General features: G+C 40.0%; 1 protein-coding gene across 4 annotated transcripts in view; it reads right to left on the reverse strand.

Annotated features, from left to right (window-relative positions):
* Positions 1-22,303, reverse strand: part of STAU2 (staufen double-stranded RNA binding protein 2) — a 141,509-nt gene that overhangs the window by 69,237 nt on the left and 49,969 nt on the right. For all 4 annotated transcript variants that reach the window (XM_033155426.1, XM_033155430.1, XM_033155428.1 and 1 more), the window contains exons 10-12: positions 21,517-21,648; positions 18,602-18,662; positions 5,400-5,707 (exon numbers count right to left, since the gene is read on the reverse strand). In XM_033155426.1, coding sequence (XP_033011317.1) covers positions 5,400-5,707; positions 18,602-18,662; positions 21,517-21,648 — 501 coding nt within the window. The remainder of the gene's footprint in view (positions 1-5,399; positions 5,708-18,601; positions 18,663-21,516; positions 21,649-22,303) is intronic.

Below are 22,303 nucleotides of genomic sequence, written 5' to 3' on the forward strand. Positions count from 1 at the left end.
TACTGCAGACCTTTTCTAGAAAATGTAAGTTTTATACAGAAAAACCATGGGGATGTGCAGTGTGTCCTTGGTCACTAACAGGAAAACTCAGGGCTCTAGCTAACCTGAACAAAAGTTTTGTAGGGATGACGGCTTTCTTCTTTCCTACCCTCCTGACACTTCCCCCCTGCTTTCCCCTGCTTAGGCTTGGAGCTGTCTGCTAGCCTTAAACTTGAGCACTTTGTTGCTAAATATTGGGGTGAGCATGTTTATTTGTGGAAACAGTGACCCCCTTTAGCCTCCATACTTTCCTGTATAGTATAGGGAAGGTTTTTAAAACCCTTATTACACTCTCTCCCCACCCCGCACCCCAAAAAACTTTAATCCTGACCTCCTGGATATTTACTGTAAAGTTTTGATCAAGTCAATGCACAGAACACCCATGTGTATTTTATGCACATGTCTGCAGTGGCGTAGCAAGCCTCTGTGCTGCTGGGGGCGGCGGCAGCGCAGAGGCACCCCCCTGGGGGAGGGGCACGACGCGTGCGTCGTGACATCATCATGACGTCATGACACACGTGGATGCAGAAAGGGGGAATTTCCCCCTTTCCGCGGCTTTTTTTCAGCGAGGGGTGGGCCAGCGAGGAGGGGGTGACAAGCGTGACACCCCCCTCGCTGGCCCGCCCCCCCCGCCGAAAAAAAGCGGCGGAAAGGGGGAAAAGAGAAGCAGAGCAGGCGCTTGGATGCGCCTGCTCTGCTTCCTTTCCCCCCCTCCAGCGGTTTTTTTCAGTGGGGGGGTGGGCCAGCGAGGAGGGGGTGTCATGCCAGCGCGACACCCCCTCCTCGCTGGTCCACCCCCCACCGCCGCTGAAAAATAGCCGCTGGAAGGGGGAAAAGGCGACATGCCCCCGTTCGGGCCCGCCCGGCGAGGCGGGGTGGGAGGGGCCGGCCAAAGTGTCACCCCCCTCCCCTGGAACTAGGGGCAGCCCCCCGCCTCCCCCTTGCGACGCCCCTGCATGTCTGTATCATTCGCATCTAAAGTGGGAATGCAATCTACCCTCCAACAAAAGGGGAGGAACGTGAAACCTCACCACGGTACATTCCATAGCTTTCCATCATTTTCCTCTTACCTGGCTCATTTCTGGTATCAGAGCTGGTACAGGGACAACTGCTTAAAGCAGTGGACTTTTGAAAGGCAAGGCAGGGCAAAGGGTGGGTTTTATTTCCCTCGTCTGCATGTACAGATGAGAAAACTCCACTCCAACTTTATATGAGAACAGTATGGTTGCCCTGCCGCATCTCATTTGACCCTTCTCTACACACTCCAGTTAATTTCGGTGGGCACTTTGTCCTAGTAAACTATATATAGCTGGATTGCGCAAGTTAAGTAATATTCACTATTAGCAGCCCGGAGCACTTGGAAGAAATGGCCTATAACATTTTTAAAACAAATCATCAACATGTAGAACCAATTCCACTAGATATTTCAATGTAACCAAATGATTTGGGGTATTTTATTTGCACTGTAGCTTTTAAAAAAACTTTTTTTTCCTGTTCAAGTTATGAAGCAACAAACAAAATTGCAAGTAAACATTAAAATAGCAGCGCTTCTTTTATGTGCAGCTCATTTTGTTTAATAAGCCTCCAAGCAAGTGGCTTAAATAATAACCCTGAACCTGAACAATAAGAATGCTTTATACAGATACTGTAAAATTTGTTAAGTACTTGGCTTCATTAATTCGAACTGAATCAAAGTACAGCACCGCTCTTTTAATAACAGAGCCCTGTAATAATGGGTAATGAATAATTTAATAGGCTTGCCTAGCATGCAGTGTATGTGTGTCTCAAATATTGATGGCTTGTAACATATGTGTGTTTTATATATATATAATGAATACAGAAAATTAAAGCTTAAATAAAAATACATATTTTTAAAGGTATATCTTCTAGTTGGACGTTGGAGTCTGTCCAATTAGGTTTTTAAAAAGTAATATACGTATTCTTATTACAGTAAACAATGCCTCTTGGGAAGTAGTTTTTTATTGTTTTGTTATTATTTTTTAATATGGAATGTGTACGCTCAATTGTCAGTGTGGAACAAAGATGTGTTTATAATTAAGAAATAGACATTTTAATGTTTATTGTTCTCAGAACAAAGGAACTTATAATTTGTCTAAAGAAAAACCGCACAGCTCTGAGGCATTCAAGGAGTATGAAATAAGCGCCATCCTGATCAATGCACTATTTTCTTCTCTGGTAAACCTGTGTGATATAACTAACCTGTAAAGGAAAAAAAAAAAGGCTTTTAAGATCTTGAACAGAAAGCGCTTTCTGTAGTGAGATGGTGAAGAGACTGGTGATAGGCACTTGACAGCCCACTAAGCCATTTCCCACAGAGATTCTGTTCAACACTCTCCTCAGTGCTCAGTGATCCAGCACAGAGCTTCATGCTCATTCCAAAAACTCAGGCAGCCAAGGTATTAAGCTGAACTGAACAAAAGGGATGTGGGTAGGAAGCCAAAATCACCAGTTTCTTGATACACTGAAGAAATAAGTGGGAATTAGAGAGAATATCTGCTGAAGTTCATGTAGAATGACCAGCAGCAACCTGGGCAAAAAAGGAAACAAGGATTCTATTTTTCAAGACCAATCAAGAATGGGGGGGGGGGCAAGTAGATAGGAAAAGCACAAACAATCAGTGCCTAGTAACTGTATCTTACAGCTAAGGAAGTAAGCAAGTTGGTGAAAATGTTACCATAAAATGTGTTTTCTCTAATGAAAATAAAACACTGAAAGCAATTCAACAAGATGTGAAAGAAAGATGTAAGAGATAATGAAAACTTTTGAGGATTGAATTTCCTTTCATCAAGATTTGTCTGATCCTACTATATGCAGATGAACTGAGGGACACAAGATCTCCACCTCTAACTGGCACAACGACTCAGTTAGGGCAAGCTTTCAATGTTTCTCTTTCCTAGCGCCAAGAAAGCCTGAAAGTATATAATTGATTTTTTTTTTTAAACAGAAGCTATAATGTGAGTGTTAGCAAGTGCAAGATCTGATTTCCTTTCTTTGGTTATAAACGGGTTCTCTTTTCTTTTTGAAAACATCAAGCTGTCCACCAGAACACATCAGGAGCCACTTTTAATTATTCACCACCACCTCAAAGTTTAAAAAGTAGCTTTCGGTTGGTTAGAAAAATAAAAGAATCCCTACTGCAAACAGATTTTTGAAATGAAAGGGGCTAGTTAGATACATGCCAATACTTCTTATGATGGAAATATTTAACTAATAAGTATACATTCCCCTTATGGGTTAGGTGCTTGAAAAGATGATGAGGCAGCTTGGATCTGTGTCTAGGCCTGGTGGGGGTGGAAATGGCCTTGGTTGTCCTAGCTGATGGTCTTCGTTGGAAGAAGGGCAGGGGAGTGTGACCCTGCTGAAATTTATTGAATTTTCAGCGCTTTCAATACCACTGACTGTGATATCTTCTTGGACTCCCTGAGGAGATGGGGTACAGTGTTTTTCCGTGGTTCTGCTCTTAATTCCAAGGGTGGCTGCAGAGAATAGCACTGGGTGACATCTGATGGAAAGTGCTGTGAGAAGTTGGTTCCATAGACAGAAGTTGTAGGAATCAGGGGCATAGCAAGGGGGGCGGGGGGCGGGACGCCCCGTGTTCCATAATGGAGGAGGTGACAAATTATCAAGGAACATTAAAAAAAAAAAAATGATATATTTTTTTAAATACCTGCTCCGAAGGTCTTATCTTACTATACTAGGGATTATATAGCTATATATGAAATTTCATGCATATCGGTTAATATCTTGACCCTCCTCCACCAAAATAGCTGTTCACTTGGCTGTTTTCCTATGTCATGAAGGCTGAAATTTTAGTTCAGAGAACACTTACTGTTCCCAACCCTAACCCTGTGGAAAGCCATCTAATTACACTTTAATTTGATTCTGAGATGTTTTTAGGAGGTAATTTAATTATTGTTTGATTTTATACCAATGTTATGTATCTGATGTTAGCCACCCTGAGCCCGACTTCGGCCAGGGAGGGTGGGATATAAATAAAAGTTTTTTATTATTACTTGTTATTATTCCTTTGTAAGAAAATATGAAATAATGTAAAACCATTTTTGCGGGGGGGGGGGGGTCAATGGGGGGGTTGACAAGAAATTTTCCGCACCGGGTACCACCTGACCTTCCCATGCCTGGGGGGGGGGGTTTGACAAAAAAATGATTGCCCTCGGGTACCAATTTACCTTGCTACGCCCCTGCTAGGAATGACTTGTTTTTGACCAGGTTCAAGAAACAGTTGTTTAGTTTGGGGGTGCTCCTTGAACCATCACTGTCACTTCAGGCCCAAGTAGCCTGGGTGGCTAAAGAAGTACCTATGCCTGGCTTCAGCTGGTGCACCAGCTGCAGCCATTCTTCAATAAGCATACCCTAGCTATGGTCACTCATGCTCTGACAACCTCCAAGGTGGACAACTGTAACGTGTTCTACATTGGGCTGTCCTTGAAGATGCTCCAGAAATTGCAATTAGTGCAAAACGTGCTTGTAGGAGTAGCAGGCCTAGTACATAAAACCCACATTTTAAAACAAGTTCACTGGTTGTCATTTTGTCTTCCAGCTCAAGTCAAGGTGCCTACACTTTAAAGACCTGAATGGCTAGATCCGAGATATGTAAGCAAGTAGAATGCCTTCTCACATATCCATCTGCTCATCCTGTAAAATCAATGGATGATACCTGAACTGGTGGTCCCTGCACAGGTTGACATATGTAGTGCTGGGGTCCATGGAAGGGCCTTTTCAGTGGTGGCTCCATGTCTGTAGAATACCCTCATCACCAAGGTGTGCCTAGTGACACAGTTGTTTTCCTTTATGAAACAGGTGAAGAGACACCTCTTCTAGCAGGCTTTGTGAGGAGGGCAACTGTGACTGAAGTAATTTCTAAAGATTTTGAGGACTGTGTTTTATTACAATTTGTATCAAAACAATTGTTATTTAAGTTCTCGTCAATAATAATAATAATTTATTATTTAATATTTATAACCCGCCCATCTGGCTGGGTTTCCCCAGCCACTCTGGGCGGCTTCCAACAAAGATTGAAAATACATTAAAACCCTGTGGCCTTTTGGCACAGGACAGTATTTAAATCAATACCAAACCATTATATATTCTTCCATCCATGATGTGCATGATTATTTAGGATCACTACATGCATTACTTCCCCCCATCCCAATGGAAATCAAGTTTCAGGCGGCAACAGACAAGACAGTAACAAAATCATTGGAATATATACAGGATCCTCTGACATTCTTACAACTCTAAATCTTCTAAATAAATAAATAAGCTAAAGCAATTCTGCAGATAATGGCTATACAATGCCTTTTATTCAAGTCCACCCATACCTGAAAGCCTTGGATCCTTGCCAGATATTCCAGTTGCTTTGAAGGTTGCACCGTAGAACAAGGGGCAGTGACTGACATTCCTTTCAGGCCTATAGCTTCAGCAGTGGGAGATGTTCCGTTCATGAGCAGTTCCCTGGCAATTGTAGCTGTATTATTAGTGGCAGGAGATGTGCTGAAGAAACAACTCGATGCTTGGCTCATTTCCTTGGAGGACAAATAGTTTACAGGGGTACCAGGGGATGCTTTGTTGCGGCTCGCTTCCATTTCTTGATAAACATCAGGAGAGAGATGGAGTATTCCCTTTGGTGCTGAAAACAAGAACAAAGACCCTTTTTACTCTACCTGTAATTGTTTAAATATTACCAAACAGAACATTGCCAGTAAACACATTCTACTTTCAGATACCTCTTATTGAAACCATCAGTTTCATCCTCACAAGTGTCATCAATGATGATATTGTGGCATCTGTTTCTTACTTCTCTATGTGGAAGATACACTTAAATCTTAACCATCTTCCAGAAATGCAGAATAATATTAAATGCAGTTTTTCAGTGCAGGGCAGTAGATAGAGGCCACATTAACACATAATGCCAAACCTGAACAACCCCCAAACGAAACATCAGGCTTCAACCTCCCACCGTCCAACATGGTTGTTGGGGGATTTCCCCACAGCTTTGATTTCCTTTTTCCTGAGTCCTGGCTTACGAGCTATATTTGAAACAGGCTTCCTGCTTTAAAATAAAGCTGGCTGATTAACCTCAAAAGATAGGGAAGTCTGTACATCTGACACTTTACTTGGGCTCTTTCAGGCTCAACATACAAATGCAACAAGGTTTGGATCGGTGATTTTGGGGTTCAATGTTCCACCCAACCTTTGGTGGCCCATAGCTCACTGGCATGATATCAGAGAGCAGGGCTGAGAAAGACCTCTTCCTGAGATCTTGCAAAAGCTGCCAGTCAGAGGAAACAATACTGGGCTAGATGAAGTGATCTGATTCAGTTTAAGAATCTTCAGGGCACAACATATTAAATACATCACTTTAATAAATGCCTGAAATCTGTGACTTGCTCCTTCTATCCCACCATGACAATCAGAAAAACACCCAACGTTTGTAACAGAGATGGTGAAATACAGTGGGAAATAATAGATGTATGATTTCTGCTGGCATATTTGCAGAGAAAATCAAGGGACAATGCTAATACATATGGTGAAGGGCTCACGTTTCCTTTGAATGTGGCCTAATGCAATACCAGTCTCCATAAAAGCACTTCAGATATATACAGATGCAACATTTTAAATAGCAGGACATGAACAAAATACATGTATTTGTTCAGAAATAATAACAGAAGTAATATGGTGAAAGAAAACCCATTTAAAATTCCAGTACAATACTATAAACCTTTTCAAACCACATCAAAAAGTACAGATGTCTAGTCCACTGATGTAATATCACTTCAAACAAACATTTCACATGCTCTCTCAGCCTTTTCAGTGTTTTTACATGATCCACCCAAATATCTAACTGCTGTCTGGAACAATAGTCGGGAATTCGTCCAGATTACTAATCTTTTTAAATGTTAAAACAACTAATATGGAGCATAGGATGAATAAAAAACTCTCCCGCATAATATACCATATGTTTTTCAATTGTATCCACATTACTGTAATAACATCATTCAATTAGCAATAATGACAAGGACTTTCCACTTATGTAACACCTTTTGTTATGAGGATTTGGAAGCACTATACACGTCAACAAATTATGTCACACAATACTCCTTTGAGGTTTCTGCCATTCCCATCTACTACCAACAATATTTATAAAAGTAATCTCATGTTTTAAGTAACATCATATAATAACATTTTCCTGTATTTCCACTACTATAAAGGGAACAAAATAGGGGTTTCACTGCAGAAACTATAAATTCTAGATAGCTACTTTTAAACTTTATTTTTAAGTCTAGTTATTGCATTACATTATAGCTTTGCAATACTTAAGTTGCTGATTAAGAAAAACCTTTGAACTTCCTGGTTATTTCTTTTTCAAACATACTGGCTTCTGATCATAAATAATAATAATAACAATAATTTATTATTTGTACCCCGCCCATCTGGCTGGGTCTCCCCAGCCACTCTGGGCGGCTTCCACTAAACATTAAAATACATTTAAAATATCACAGTTAAAAAACTTCCCCAAACAGGGCTGCCTTCAGGTATTTTCTGAATGTCAGGTAGTTGTTTATTCCCTTGACTTCTGATGGGAGGGCGTTCCACAGGGCGGGCGACACTACCGAGAAGGCCCTCTGCCTGGTTCCCTGTAGTTTTGCTTCTCGCAGTGAGGGAACCGACAGAAGGCCCTCGGCGCTGGATCTCAGTGTCCGGGCTGATTGATGGGGGTGGAGACGCTCCTTCAGGTATACAGGACCGAGGCCGTTCAATTTTACTGCATATCAATTTTAATATCAAATAGGAGGATTATGTCTGTGACACAGAATACATGATACATAAATAGTATCTTCCTTCTTTTAGATTAGAATAAAAAATGTTACAGAAAGTTTGAGGAGCACTTATAGACTGACCCAACCTTTCCCTACTCATGGGAAACAATAGGAAGTGCCTGCAGCCACTGGGTTTTCATAGACCTGTGACATTAAAGCCTCCTTTAAAAAATTAAAAATACTAAAGTGTTTTCTTTTAGTGGCTATATTAAAAGTATCTAACTTTTACTAAACAAAACACACAAGAAAAAGGAAAAAAGTCTAGTACAGTCGTACCTTGGTTCTCGAATGGAAACTGTTCCAGAAGTCCGTTCAACTTCCAAAAATGTTCGAAAACCAAGGCGCAGCTTCCGATTGGTTGCAGGAGCTTCCTCCACTCAATCAGAAGCTGCAGAAGCCGCGTCAGATGTTCAGCTTCCAAAAAACGTTCGCAAACTGGAACACTCACTTCCAGGTTTGCAGCATTTGGGAGCCAAAATATTCAAGTCACAAGGTGTTCCAGAACCAAGGTACGACTGTAATTGGTATATTCCCATAACAATGAATACAACTTGTGTAGGTAAAATGCTTTGTGACATGTTTATTTATTTAAAACATTTTTAACCTGCTCCTCCATAAGATCAATTTTAAAAAGACAGCCTTTGCACACAGGATTGTAATATAAAAGACACAACACAGTCTGAAAAAGGCAGGAAAAGGAAAACAACCAAACTAAAGGTAAAAGTAAAGGTAAAGGAACCCCTGACCATTAGGTCCAGTCACAGACGACTCTGGGGTTTCAGCGCTCATCTAGCTTTACAGGCCGAGGGAGCCGGCGTACAGCTTCCAGGTCATGTGGCCAGCATGACTAAGCTGCTTCAGGAGAACCAGAGCAGCGCACGGAAACGCCGTTTACCTTTCCACCGGAGCGGTACCTATTTATCTACTTGCACTTTGACATGCTTTCGAACTGCTAGGTTGGCAGGAGCAGGGACTGAGCAACGGGAGCTCATCCCGTCATGGGGATTCGAACCGCCGACCTTCTGATTGGCAAGCCCTAGGCTCTGTGGTTTAGACCACAGCATCACCCGCCAGTTAGAATGGAAATAGGTCAGTGAAAAAAGGAGCCAAATGAAGCTGGTCTATCAGCAATGCAACTATCATTTTTCCCACCATTTAATAAAGTAAATAGATAATATGTATGGAAGTCTGTATACAATTATATTAGAAAAATATGCAGACTGGAAAGACAGTGGTAATCACTCATTATTTAAAAACTCTAGAGAGGTTTTCTTGAAACAGTAGTCTCAAACGCAATCTTTTGTTTCAAAAACTGCTTGAGAATTGCCTTGCTGGTTCAGAACAATATTCCACTAGTCCAGTGGTTTTTAATTGTATTTTAATTGCTTCTTTTATTTCTTATACTATTGTGTTTTATTGTTTTACAATTTGAATAATAATAATATATAATAATATAATAATATAATAATAATAATATATTATTATTATTATTATTATTATTATTATTATTATTATTATATTGAATAATATTATTATTATTCAAATTGCAATACAATGTAAGAAATAAAAGAAGCAATAAAATGCAATTAACTATCAATATGCGTATTGAATGTGATGAAGCTCATTCATGGCGCTATCAAGGAAGTTCTGCTCTAGTCCACCATTCAGTTTCCAAGAACTGCTGGCCAGATAGTACTGGAAACTCACAAGCAACAGGACACAAGGGTGGCAGCTATTCCTAATGTTCCCAGCATCTGGTATTCAGAGGATTACTTTCTTATGCAGAGAGTTCCCAATTCAAAATTAACAACCACTGACAGACCTCTCCTCCATGAATCTGTCTGATCCATTTTTAAAAAAACCATTAAAATATTTGCTCGACAGTTCTGCTAACCATTTACAGAAAGAAAAAAGAAAACAAAATGCAACCTGTATGCAACCAAACTAAGTGATAGTCTCGCCATAACAGAAAGAGGACGGAAAGTTACTTATGAGCTTCAACCAAGGAGAAGTACAGAGACTGAGCTGTCATTGTCTGCGTCTCAGAATGGTCTGCTTTTATAGGACCATTAGTGACTCCCTCCCTCAGTATTCATAGGATAGTAGTCTTCAAAAACACCTACCACGTGGTAGGTTTGCAAGTTGCTATTATTAAGAAAACAATCAGAAATAACACAATCTCTGACTTCACAATCTCTTTCAGAGTTTGACTAAAAGTCATGGAACATATCAACTACAGCAATCCAAAATGTATTTCTCAGGATGTGTACACAATTTGTGCAGTCAGATAGAACAGAGTTTTGGACTCACACATTTCCCCCCTTCCTCTCCCCACACTCCAAAATTAATAAGCTTCTTTCTGGCTCTTGATAGGAATGCTTGATTCTGGTTTGTGATCCTGATTTCAACTAAAACTCATGATTTGCTCAAACCATAGGGTTGTTACCAATGGTGTTAATCTACTGATGGAAGACATCTGTGTTAAGAGGGAAACAATTTCCAGTAATTTCCCCTCTTTCCTGCAAGCTTCCGACAGTCACCCTAAATCTGCTCCGGAGAGCATCCAATGCTTTGGAGCAGATTGGGGACCTGCAGAGGAAGATGTAATCCCACCCCTCCTCATTCTACTGATGGACGCTTTCCATCAGTAGAGTGACAGCACTGGATACCACCATAGCTTGTCAGATTCAGATGCAACAGCAAACTATGGTTTGCCAGGAACATAGAAAGATTTAGAAATGGTAGCACACGAAGTTCAGGTCTGTTCTAATTATGCCCGTAATGCGAAACCATGGTTTGACAATATGATATAATGCACTTTATGTTTATTATACATTTAGTATATTCTGAACAGTCTCATGAGGATTCTTATACAGAACTGTATTTCTGAAACATGTTATTAACTGAGTCATGATGAAATAATTCCAAGCATTTCTCTATTCAGTCAGTAATAACCATCAAATTGTCAGTACCTTTGGTACCACCATAAATTTATTTTCACAAAAGGCACTGAAAATACACTCTGAGGCACCATTTCAATAGTAATAAAGAAGAGCAGAAATACAAGCATGAAGACATTGTGCTTATATTCAGTTTGCATGAAACGCCAGGCAATTTAAACTCTCAAGAATGGTCTGCAAGTACCAGTTTTGGAATTTCCACAAAACATCCGTGAAAAAAGGAACAGCAAAACACAAGAATGTGATCACAACAGCCGTCTACAACAGTACTGGCAAACAGAGTGGCTGTTCAGTCGCTATTTTACCGAGAGTAGACAACACAGTAAGAGTGGGAGAGTCAGGTTCAACTGCAGTTCACATGTATTCTGCTTTTTTCACAACACCTCTGCCATTGCTCAACTGAATTCTTCTGGAATACCAATGGCTCTGCCATTTTTTACTTAATGGGCAGTGAGTTCAGGTAGCAGCACTCTACAAAGAGTTTTGAAGAGTGATTCACATTATGTTGTCATCTCAAATATTTTCTGTTGTGTTTCTGCATTTATTTAAGACAGGTTAACACTATCACCTCCCCCAGTATTTATGTGTGACTTGCTTAATCAGAATGAAGATGAGAAATGGACATTATACTGAAAACAGTGCTGACATGTAGTATCCACACTCAGATGTGCATTCCAATGTGCACATCTAACCAAGGACTACAGTTTCTGATCCAGTAAGCCTTTGTGTGTGTACTTCTCCTTTAGCAGAATGGAGGCATATACAGGGTTCTATAATGAATCCAAATATACAGGGTTCTGGCATGTCTTTCTATTTTCTAATATCTGGGTTTTAAGGGTTTTGGGATAAGGCAGGGTGAAGATCAAGATTGAGTGCATTGTGGCTTTGTGACCTGCAAGAAATAAATCCACTAAGCTAAGTCTGTTGCCTTTTTTTAAATCTTTTAGACACTAAATTATACATCGTAGAGAAGAGGCAAAAAGTGTAGTGGTAATGGATTCAGTTCCTTAAGTGGAAATTCTAGGAGTGTCAATGACAGCAATGGTAATTACTGCAAGTATTATAAATTACGTATTTGATGGTGCTGTTTCATTAACAAAATATCTGCATCATCAGACACAAAAGGTATAACATCACAAAAACTGGGCAAACCCAACAGCATGGGTGACTCAGTGAAATGACAGATCTATGTAGTATCTATTCATAACTAGCTTGTGCTGATAAAGATATGTCCCAACACTGCGTCAAAAATTGTGGGAGCCAAGGGAACAAGCTAGCAAACAAAACTGATGCATGCAAGTTTATGGTAACACAAAGAAGTGGTAGCAATAATCTTTTAATGTAAGAACTGACAGATTATTGCACAAATTCACTATGGTCCATCAATCTAGAAAAGGAACATTCATGTCTTTGTTCCAGTTGAAATGAAAGACAGCTTTAGGTAGAAAGCTGGGGTCTGGTCAAAGGATGCACAAGAAAGTTAGATCATGACTCAAGGCAGCCACTTTCTTAACTTTGTTGATAGATATGGTCACAACCAAAAAGGCCATCTTAAAAGAAAGGAGCTGAAGGTCACATATGGCTGAAGACAAGAGAGGAAGCCTTCAAATCGCATCATCTCTGTCCAACAACAGAGGTATGAAGAGTTTGCCCATGCAGGAGGACAAAATGAATGGAAGACACAGGTTCAACAGAATCTTCCAGAGAAGGTTAGCGTGTGGATGAGAAAAGATACAATATCCTTAAATCAGTGAATTATATGTAGAGACTGACATGGGATTGAGCATAAGTGAGGAAGGAAGATAGCCATTCTGGTTTGAAAGACAGTACATGTTCCAAGATCTGGAATGTCAGAAAACAAACAGAGCCAAATTGTTTTATAGAAAAAAAGGAACAGAATCAAGTACACAGAGATGCATAGGAGTGTCCAGTTATCGATGCACATGAAGTAGATCTGGGGACACCTTCAACGTTGATGTATTTTCTATACTCAAAAGCTGAGGGATTGGATATTGTGATGTAGGACTCTGTCCCAGTTCTAGAAGAATTAGTCTTGGACTGTGGCAAATGAGAGGAAGTTCCCTTGAGAGAGTTAAAGGATACTGTGGTCAAAGGTAGATGCTAGATGTACTATCTCAACCACTGCAGTATAGGCACCTGGGCCATAAAGAAAAATGTTTTTTAATCACATGCATTTGAAATAAACAAATCAGAAGGATAAAGGCAAGGAAAACAAAGCTCCAAAGGCAGGTAGAGGCAGGAATTTTTTTTGAGAGATACAATTCTCAATGCATTTAGAAGAGTGTACCAATCCCACCCATCAGAACATGGGTGGAAGAATTTTCTGTTGCCCTTAGAAGGGAAGGGAAGGGGCAGGAGTGCACACTCCCTAGCTAAAGCTCTTGAAGGTTTTGGAAATGGCTCTGCTCAAGTGCAGAACACAACTGTGGGACCTCAGAGACCAAAAGAAGAAAAACACTGAATCTTTGCAAACAATAAAAAGCTCTCAAGATAAACTAGCAAAACACAATTGTAAAAAAGCATCACTCTGCCTATCAGATTTGACTTTCTCATATAGCAAACATAAGGAATACATTTTATTCAATCTTGAAGTGACTCATTATCATCCATAGAAAATTCACAAGTGTTAAATTAGCCACAGGAGGGCTCCACTAACATTCCCTGTCCCTGGATCAAAAGAAACATATGGAGACGTGCAAAAGAGAATTCACAAAATTATTCAAACACAAGGTCTATAAATGTCAAACAAGTATGTTTCTCATTTCAGATGAAAACCTATGAGCATGCAAAATTTCATAAATAACTGCCTTAATGTACTTGGTTTATCAAAAAATATTAGTATCTACGAAGTAAATGTATAGTTTCTGACAATCTTATTAAATTATTTCCCCCTCATACATTGACAATATATTTCTAGGGGATTTTGGTAAACAGTGCTTCAAATTGTTTTGACATGGCTTCTTACCTGGTACTGTCCAATAAACATAAATTGTTATATTCAGACAAACTTAGATTTGAAAGGGAGAAAAACCCTATGACATGAATATCTGTTTTTCTCCATGCTTATTCTTCTTTGTTCCTTGGGAGTTCATTAGTTCCTGCTGGTTGTTCACCACCTGAAATCATAATCATCTGTTTGTGACATCACAATTAGTTACTGTGAAAATGATTAGTGTGTCACAAACAGATGATTATGATTTCAGATGGTGAACAAACAGCAGGAGCAGATGGACTCCTAAGGAACAAAGTTCCTGATTTCATGCAAAAGTCCAAAGTAATAAATGAGTTAGGGAAGAAAAACAAGTGTTTTCAAATAAAAGGTTTTCCATGGTTTTGGATTTTCACATGAACATTTCAGATGTAGACTGAATTTAATCCTGATGTATATCAAGAAGAACTTGTTTAAAGCATGATTCTGATGAACTATGTTCTAATGTTGTTTTCAATTTTAAGTTCTATCTGATATACTTTTAGAAGTCACATGACCTTGAAGAAAGATTATTTTGAACACTGATTGTGATATAACCAGAGCTAAACTGCTTTATTCTGGGTTTTGATTTTTTTGTTTTTCCTTTTTTGAATTGGCTGCCATGACTATTTCACCCTAAAGTTGCAATCCTAACCCCACTCACCTAGGCATAAAAAGCATTCAATTCAACAGGACTCAGTTCTGTTTAGACATTACCAAACATTCAAAAAGGAGAGAAATAGTAATCATGGGGGACTCATGTCCCCCATGTAATCCCTGGTTATTTGTTGGGACTCAAACTCTGCCAAGAGTGTAAGGTCTGACAAATTCCATCATTGCATTGCTGACAATTTCATTTCCCAGAAGATGGAAGAACCAACAAGGGGGTCATCTATCTTGGACCTGGTCCTCACCAAAAGGGAGGAACTGATTGATGAAGTGGAAGTGCTTGGAAACTTGGGAGGAAGCAATCATGTTCTCCTGGGTTTCAGGATACAGAGGCAAGGGAAAACTGAGTGTAGTCAGAGGAGAGCAACCAAGATGATCAAGGGTCTGGAAACTAAGCCTTATGAGGAGCGCTTGAAGGAGCTGGGTATGTTTAGCCTGGAAAAGAGAAGTCTGAGAGCAGATAAGATAGCCATCTTCAAATATCTTAAGAGCTGTCACATGGAGGAGGGAGCATGTTTGTTTTCTCCTGCTCTGGAGGGTAAGACTCGAACCAATGGCTTCAAGTTGCAAGAAAGGAGATTCCATCTAAACATTCAGAAAAACTTTCTGACAGTAAGAGCTGTTCAGCAGTGGAGCAGACTCTCACGAGAGGTGGTGGACTCTCCTTCCTTGGAGGTTTTTAAACAGATGGATGGCCATCTGTCATGGATGCTTTAGCTGAGATTCCTGCATTGTAGGTAGCCGTGTTGGTCTGATGCAATCAATATGTGTGTGTGTGTGTGTGTGTGTGTGTGTGTGTGTATCTGTCCAGTAGCACCTTAGAGACCAACTAAGTTTGTTCTTGGTATAAGCTTTCGTGTATCTGAAGAAGTGTGCATGCAAACAAAAGCTTATACCAAGAACAAACTTAGATTTTTTTATTTTAAAAAATCCCTGCCGGTACTGGAAGGTTAACTAGGACTTCCATGTTATAAAGAGTCTTTGAAGATCTATACAGCATGGAAACACTACTTTACCAAAAACACATTTTAAACATTAGAAAAGCTACAGAAAATGGTAGTTACCTTTCCAAATTAGCTTTCAGTTTAGAAATGGGAAGGTTTCATTTCCATGGATGACTGATACTTCTTGCAGGTGGGCTTTACTCTACTGAAGCCCTTGCAATACAAAACATGTATAATTCTGGCTGACCTACCCAAACAGGTTATTGGAACTAGAGATCCTTAAAAGATATTCTGAGGACCTTCCTACATATTATACTACTTTGAGAGTCAACTGTTTGGAAGCTTAACCTGTTTAATTTTTTGTGATAAGGGCACAGGAGCAGGGCCAGGGGAAAAAATGGTGTCGGAGCTGGAGGCACTGAACCTGGGCTCACTTCAGGTTGGAAATTTCATGTAAAACTTCTGCAAGAATGCAGTAGGGGACTGATAGGTACAAGCCCACAGTTCCAAGCTTCTCTTATTGTGACAGACTGGTTGTTCCAGCCAGTCTAAACTTTGTGGTTAGACCAACACCCAGGAAGAGTGTCATGTATGTTTGTTTGTTTTATAAATGCCATAAATGCTTTTGTTTGGATTGACTAAAAGCTAGGGATCCTAAAAGCTACAGATTCAGACACACACACACACACACACACACACACACACACACACTCAGGGAGTCTTTATTATCAGCATAGAATACCTAAAGGGATATAGATCCTAGGTTCCCTGAGAGCAGGTCTACATAGTATGAGGCAAACATGGGATTCCCAACTTGTGTTTGATTCATAACACTAAGGTAGACCTGTGAGGATATGTAGCCTATGAGTAGATGATGGGGGTGCTTAATCCTCCCTTTCTTCAGCACACACAATCCCTCCCTTCTGGCCACGTTTTGTTACAATTCTGATTCCAAGACCAGAAATAATGCCAGCCAGTAGGAAAAATTACTTGGGGGGTGAGGGAGTAGTTGCCAAGGAGAATCAGCGCTTAGGTCTTGTGTGTGTCAACCATCCCCCTATTTCCTACCAATCCACCCTTGAAAATGCCCCCTTCATGTTCATTATTTGGTAAATACACTCGTTCCTGAGAGACACCACTGTTTTCCTCTGAGGTAGGATGTAGTTCCACCCTGGGCATCCATGTTTTCTATGGCCAACAGATATATTCTATGGCATAGTCAATTTTTTTCTTGGTTCTTTGCAGAAAATGCCTTCTTGGAGTTCTGGCACCAATCACAACATGCTCAATACCCAACAGTCACCCTAGATATTGCAACTGGATTTTGTGGGGTTAAATCTGTCTAACCACCCATCTCCTATACTTCAACAAAATTATGCTTTGACAAGTGTTCTGATCTATAGTGATGAAAAATATACAGTGATTTTAAAATATTGTTAGATGTTATATAAACATACTAATTATTTTTATTTATTTTATTTATTAAATTCCTGTGCCGCCCTTCATCCGAGGACCACAGGGCAGTTTACAACATCAAAATGTGAAAATGCGTAACATAGTAACAAGCAAAAACACCACCACCACCACCACTCTAGTTTTAAAGGCCATAGATGGTTTATTTAGCCAATATTTAAATTCAATATTGACATGAACAAGTTTAGCATGTTAAAATGTAATGGGGTGAATTCTGCTTAAGAAGCAGCTGTTACACATACACACAAGCCTGGCCTTAATCTGCACAGACATGTACTAATCTATATTCTCCAGATCATTAAAACTGGTCTTTCACACCCATAAAGCCAGCTTCAACTGGATTACCCGGTGTCCTGTTTTGAGATGGGTGGGGCTCAGGTATATCAGGAACTCTTATATCAGAAACCAACTATAGTCTTTTCAGCTACAATTAACATAAGATGAACTGGATCAGAAACATAAATTTCCAAGGTCCTTTTTAAGCTTAAGAGTTAGGGTTTTTGTTTTTACTTCTCTGCCAGTGTCTCAGAGGTTGTCAGTGATGTGCATCAGGAAAGACAGCTGGATGAAATGTGTGAAGCAGTAAATGTTCAGGAGGGCCAAAGGGAACCACAAAAATGAGGAAAGGCAAGCAGAAGGAGAAACAATGATGACAGGAATTTGAGAGAAGCCGGAAGAAGCTTCGTTATAAGATTAGAGGAAAATATGGCATGTTTGAGGACAGAGTAACATTCTTGGGAGAAGCAGATGGACTAGGGGCAGATACCTGGGAATTGTAGTTTCAGAGCTACAATTCACAGCACCCTTAACAAACCAGAGTTCCCCGGATTCTTGGGGAGAAGTCACGTGCTTTAAACATGCATTGGGGGTACTTTAAATGTATGGTGTGGATTTGCCCTAAGAACGTTCAATATCTGTTCACCCAAATTTTAGTTCAAGCCATGTTTTTCCACAGGACCAAAGATCATCTGTTTTTAAAAGCCATGGCCTCTACTGAATCGTTTAAAATATGTGTATCTCAAAATGAATGCTTGGAGAGAAATTACAAATGCTTCATGACATTTTCCCAAGTCAAGGACCAGAGCCATTAGAGTTCTTAGACTCAATCGGATTATTAGGTCTACTCACACTACCTTTGAAACTGGCAAAAGAACTTCATTAATAGTCTTTATGGTTTTACATATGCTCTGCGAATCTTTAGAAGTCAAGCCTTTATAAATTTCCACTTCTCAGATGCGTACCATCAAGAGCAGAAGGACAACATAAAAACAACAACAAAACCAACCTTATGGAACAAGCATAACTGATATCTCTACAATGCAGTATCTGAAATTTTGTTCCAGTGTTTTACCCTTCAATCATAATCTCATGTTCAGGTTGCTAGCCAAAGACTAAAAAGTGGGAGGGGAGGAATTAATCATTAGGCAACACACACATTGCAAAATAGAAAGAAAAATATTGTGATGTACCATTTGACAAGCAAAACATAGGCTACCATCTTTCTTCACAAGATTATAAACCTATTATCTTAAAAAAAAGACATATACTGTACCAGAAAAAATGTCCTGGATAAACTAACATTATCTATAATAATTTTTAAATGGTAGTTTAAAACAGAGCAGAAGGTGAGAGAATATTAAAAATTATGAATATAGAAATGTCACTTACTGTTATTTGCTGATTCAGGATATTCAACATTTTGGCCATTCCACCCCTTGATGTCACCTGGCTGACAAAGATAAACAAGAACAAAAATGACTGCATGATATAAAGCAACAATACTGTGAAATAACATTTCAGTATACACACAAATTTGTTAGCAGGGGTAGAATGTTTAGAAAGCTCTGCTGCACTGTTTGATCGATAAGAAAATCAGTAGTCCTGCTGGATTAAACCAAATATCCATCTTGTGCAGCACCCTATTTTCCACAATGGCCAACAGATGTCTCCGAGAAGCCCACAAATACAACATGAAACTGTCTCCTGTTTTTGCCATCCAGCAACAGGATGTTGTTAGCATCCATCTGTCTCAAGAGACAATAGGGTGCGCATCCAGGTTTGAAGTCAAACCTCTGCATTAGCACAGAAGTGACCTCCCTGGGGTGCAAGCCTGGGCAGTGTGTACTGAGGTCCTGGGATGCACAGATGACAAGACCTGCCTCTTGGCCTCGCTGATGTGGTACAAAAGAAAGCAGAGAAATACATCTGGCACCAGCTGGGCTGCAGGACTTGCTAGGAGGTGTACAAGGTGCCATCCAACTGTCTTAGGGACTCCACTCTGGATTTGTACAGGGTTTATTCCTTAGGCTTTTCTTCTCCTCAAGGCAGTGGAGGTTTAAGATAAGAGTTTTCCTTCTCCTACATGGGTTACCTTTCCAGATTGATGAGCATCACCTGCCCCTCACTTCCCTCTACAGCACGGGCAGAAACCAGCTTCTTGACTGTTGAACCTACTATTCGTCTCGTCCACTCAATCTGCCCAAGCCTGTCTTGTCATGCAGGCGAAGTCCCTAACTCACCATGATGTGGCTGCTATTTCATACTGACAGCTTCTAGGAGCCACAGGTGAGAGCTGAGTGCAGACTGGGAACCAAAGTTGGGCAAACTACCCCAGAAGGAGCACAATGTGTCTCCCACCAGAGATACTACCCCTCTCCTAACACCCCATATGCCCTGGGAACAGTTACTCAGCAACATGGTTCCTTTGCAACAAGTAGTCATGGGTGCCTATATTGCTTCTAAATCTGAAGCTGATAATACAGTCATCATGACTAGTAGCCACTGACTGATTCTTCTTCCACGTGTTTGTTGAATCCCCTTCTAAAATCATCTAAACTAGGGGCCATCACCACATGTTGTTACCACAAATTCCATAATTTAATTAAGCACTCTCTGGAATTTCCTGTCAATCTGTTTCATTGGATGGCTCCCAATTTTTCTCCCAGAAGGAGAAAAAAATGTATTCTGTATCCACTTATTCAATGCCATGCAAGATTTTCAAGTCTCCTCTTAACAGCTGTTTCCCCCTTAATCTAAGAAACGCCAAGCACTGTAGATTTTCTTGGTTAGATAAATTTATTTAAAAGATTTCAGTTGATCAAAAAGGTGTCCATGATTAAACTGGACAGCATTTAATACAAATGTTTATAAGGGCCACACACGGCAAGCACCATCTTAAGAGGTGTTACCCCTTGTCTCTCAAATTGCAATGAATGCCTTTTCTACTGTGATGCCTGCCAGGATGCATGCATGCACTGTCTGAAAACAAGCATAGGTTCCTTTCTTTAGAAAAAAAATATTTTTACTCATAAGCAATTTTCATATGCAAATATAATAAATTGCTTAATCAATTATTAATTCTTTAACAAGGTAACAGCTCTACTTGAAAGGAACTCATTTTGTTACTATAACAAATTTGCTCAGGGGTGTAGTATCACAATTTGATCTACCACAAGATGTTTGAGGACTAGTTTTATTATCCTTCAGTAGCAGCTCTTGGCAAAATCCCATATACAGTATTACCCTATGAAAAGGTTTCAGTTCAGAAACGTATGTGAATGTGCTTGGAATAAGGATTCAGATGGATGCGGGCATTGCATGGGGAAAGGGTTGTACTCTGGTAGAGCACACACTTTTCATGCAGAAGATCTCAAGTTCAATTCATCACAATTACATCTGAAACCTGCTTTCAGGCAGATCACGAGCAGGAAAAAAAAACCCAGTTAGTGCTCACATACTAAGATCCCCAAGCTGCACAGGGCATTTTGACAGGTGGGCAGGGCTGCCAACCTGTCAAACAACTGACATCAGGTGAAGAAGCATCTCCCCTTGCCAGGAAGCACGAAAAACCAAGAGAGGCAAGGCCTCAAAATGATGGTGAGAGCTTCCACCCTCAAACCACTTATCCTAAGGATCTTCAGAGTCCCAGGGTTTCTCCGCAGAAGACACATAATTGACTCTTCACTCTAATGCAGTGCTTTCCAGATTTTTCATGTTGGTGACACACTTTTCAGAACTGAATCATTTTGCAACAGAATAATTCAGTTTTACTAGCAAACCGAAGGTTAAGCAAATCCCTTTCCAGCCTTGGGAGGAGCACGGCGAGTGTTTGCACGACACCCCTACACACTGCAGCTGACGACACACTAATGTGACGCGACACACAGTTTGGAAAGCTCTGCTCTATTTAGTATTTTACAAGGACTATGTCATGTGGTTAACTTTTTAAAAACCCCTTCTTGAGATCCTGCCTCTTTTCTTTGCTTTGGGGGTTTTTCTTTTGATGCTGTCTCTTACGATCACTGCAACAGAATAAACTAGGTACAGCAAACTGGGAACACATCTACTCACAGCAATGAGACTGAATATATTTAAAGTCTTAGGTCAGGGATGGGGACCTGTGGCCTCCCAGATATTGCTGGACTACAACTCTCATCATCCCTGACTCCCATGCCAGCTGTGGAGGTGAAGTCCAACAACATCTGGAGGGCCACAGGTTCCCTATCCCTGTCTAAGATCTTAAAAGAACTATGTGTTGAGGGAGCACGAATATATCCCTCTCCTGTATCAGGTCTAATTCTTACCTTTTCCATCTGTTCTTGAAGTAGAGATGAGGCTTTATAGCCAAGCTGTAGCAAGATTGCTTCAGCTGCTTTTCTTTTTGCTATCTTCTTGTTTGGGCCTGTACCTGTTGTAATCTCGTTTCCTACCTTGACCTAGTAAAACAGAGCAAGAAAGTATTAATCATTATAACATTGTTCTTGGAAAGTAAGAGTGATAATATACTTATGCACAGAAGCACTTCTGAAGTTTGTGAGTGTCTTAGAGACAAACACGTACTTTTCTACTGAACTTGTGAATCAAGAGAAATCCGAGTTCAAATTGTTAGTCACAAAACTAACTGGTGACTTCCAGGAGTCACTTTCTCTCAACCTAGCATATTTCATAGGGTTGCTATGAGGATAAAATGAGAGGAAATGTACTGTATACCTGTACAATTTGAAAGCTTATTTCTTGGGAAATGTTTTTGATCACACTTACATACTGGTAATTTCAGAATTTTGGATTTCAGCTGCATTGTACAGATTTTTATTTTGTAGAAAATAAGTATTTCCTCAAAACACTACAAATGCAATCCTCTACACTTTCTGCTTAGTTGAAGGAAATAACAGGGTTGATATAAATTATGTATTAACAAAACAAAATCTGCTATCAATCAAATGATTAAAAGCACTCTGTGCATTCCTTGCAACTAAATGTTTATTTCACTGCAAATGTTTTGCAGTGTTTCTAAAATATGCTGAGGCTCAGGCTTTGTCAGACCTGTGCAGGTAGGAAGTTCTAAAGAAAGTGAACTGAGATTAAGGCTGC

The sequence above is a fragment of the Lacerta agilis genome, chromosome 7 (assembly GCF_009819535.1).
Source record: "Lacerta agilis isolate rLacAgi1 chromosome 7, rLacAgi1.pri, whole genome shotgun sequence".
In the NCBI taxonomy this organism is placed as follows: domain Eukaryota; kingdom Metazoa; phylum Chordata; class Lepidosauria; order Squamata; family Lacertidae; genus Lacerta; species Lacerta agilis.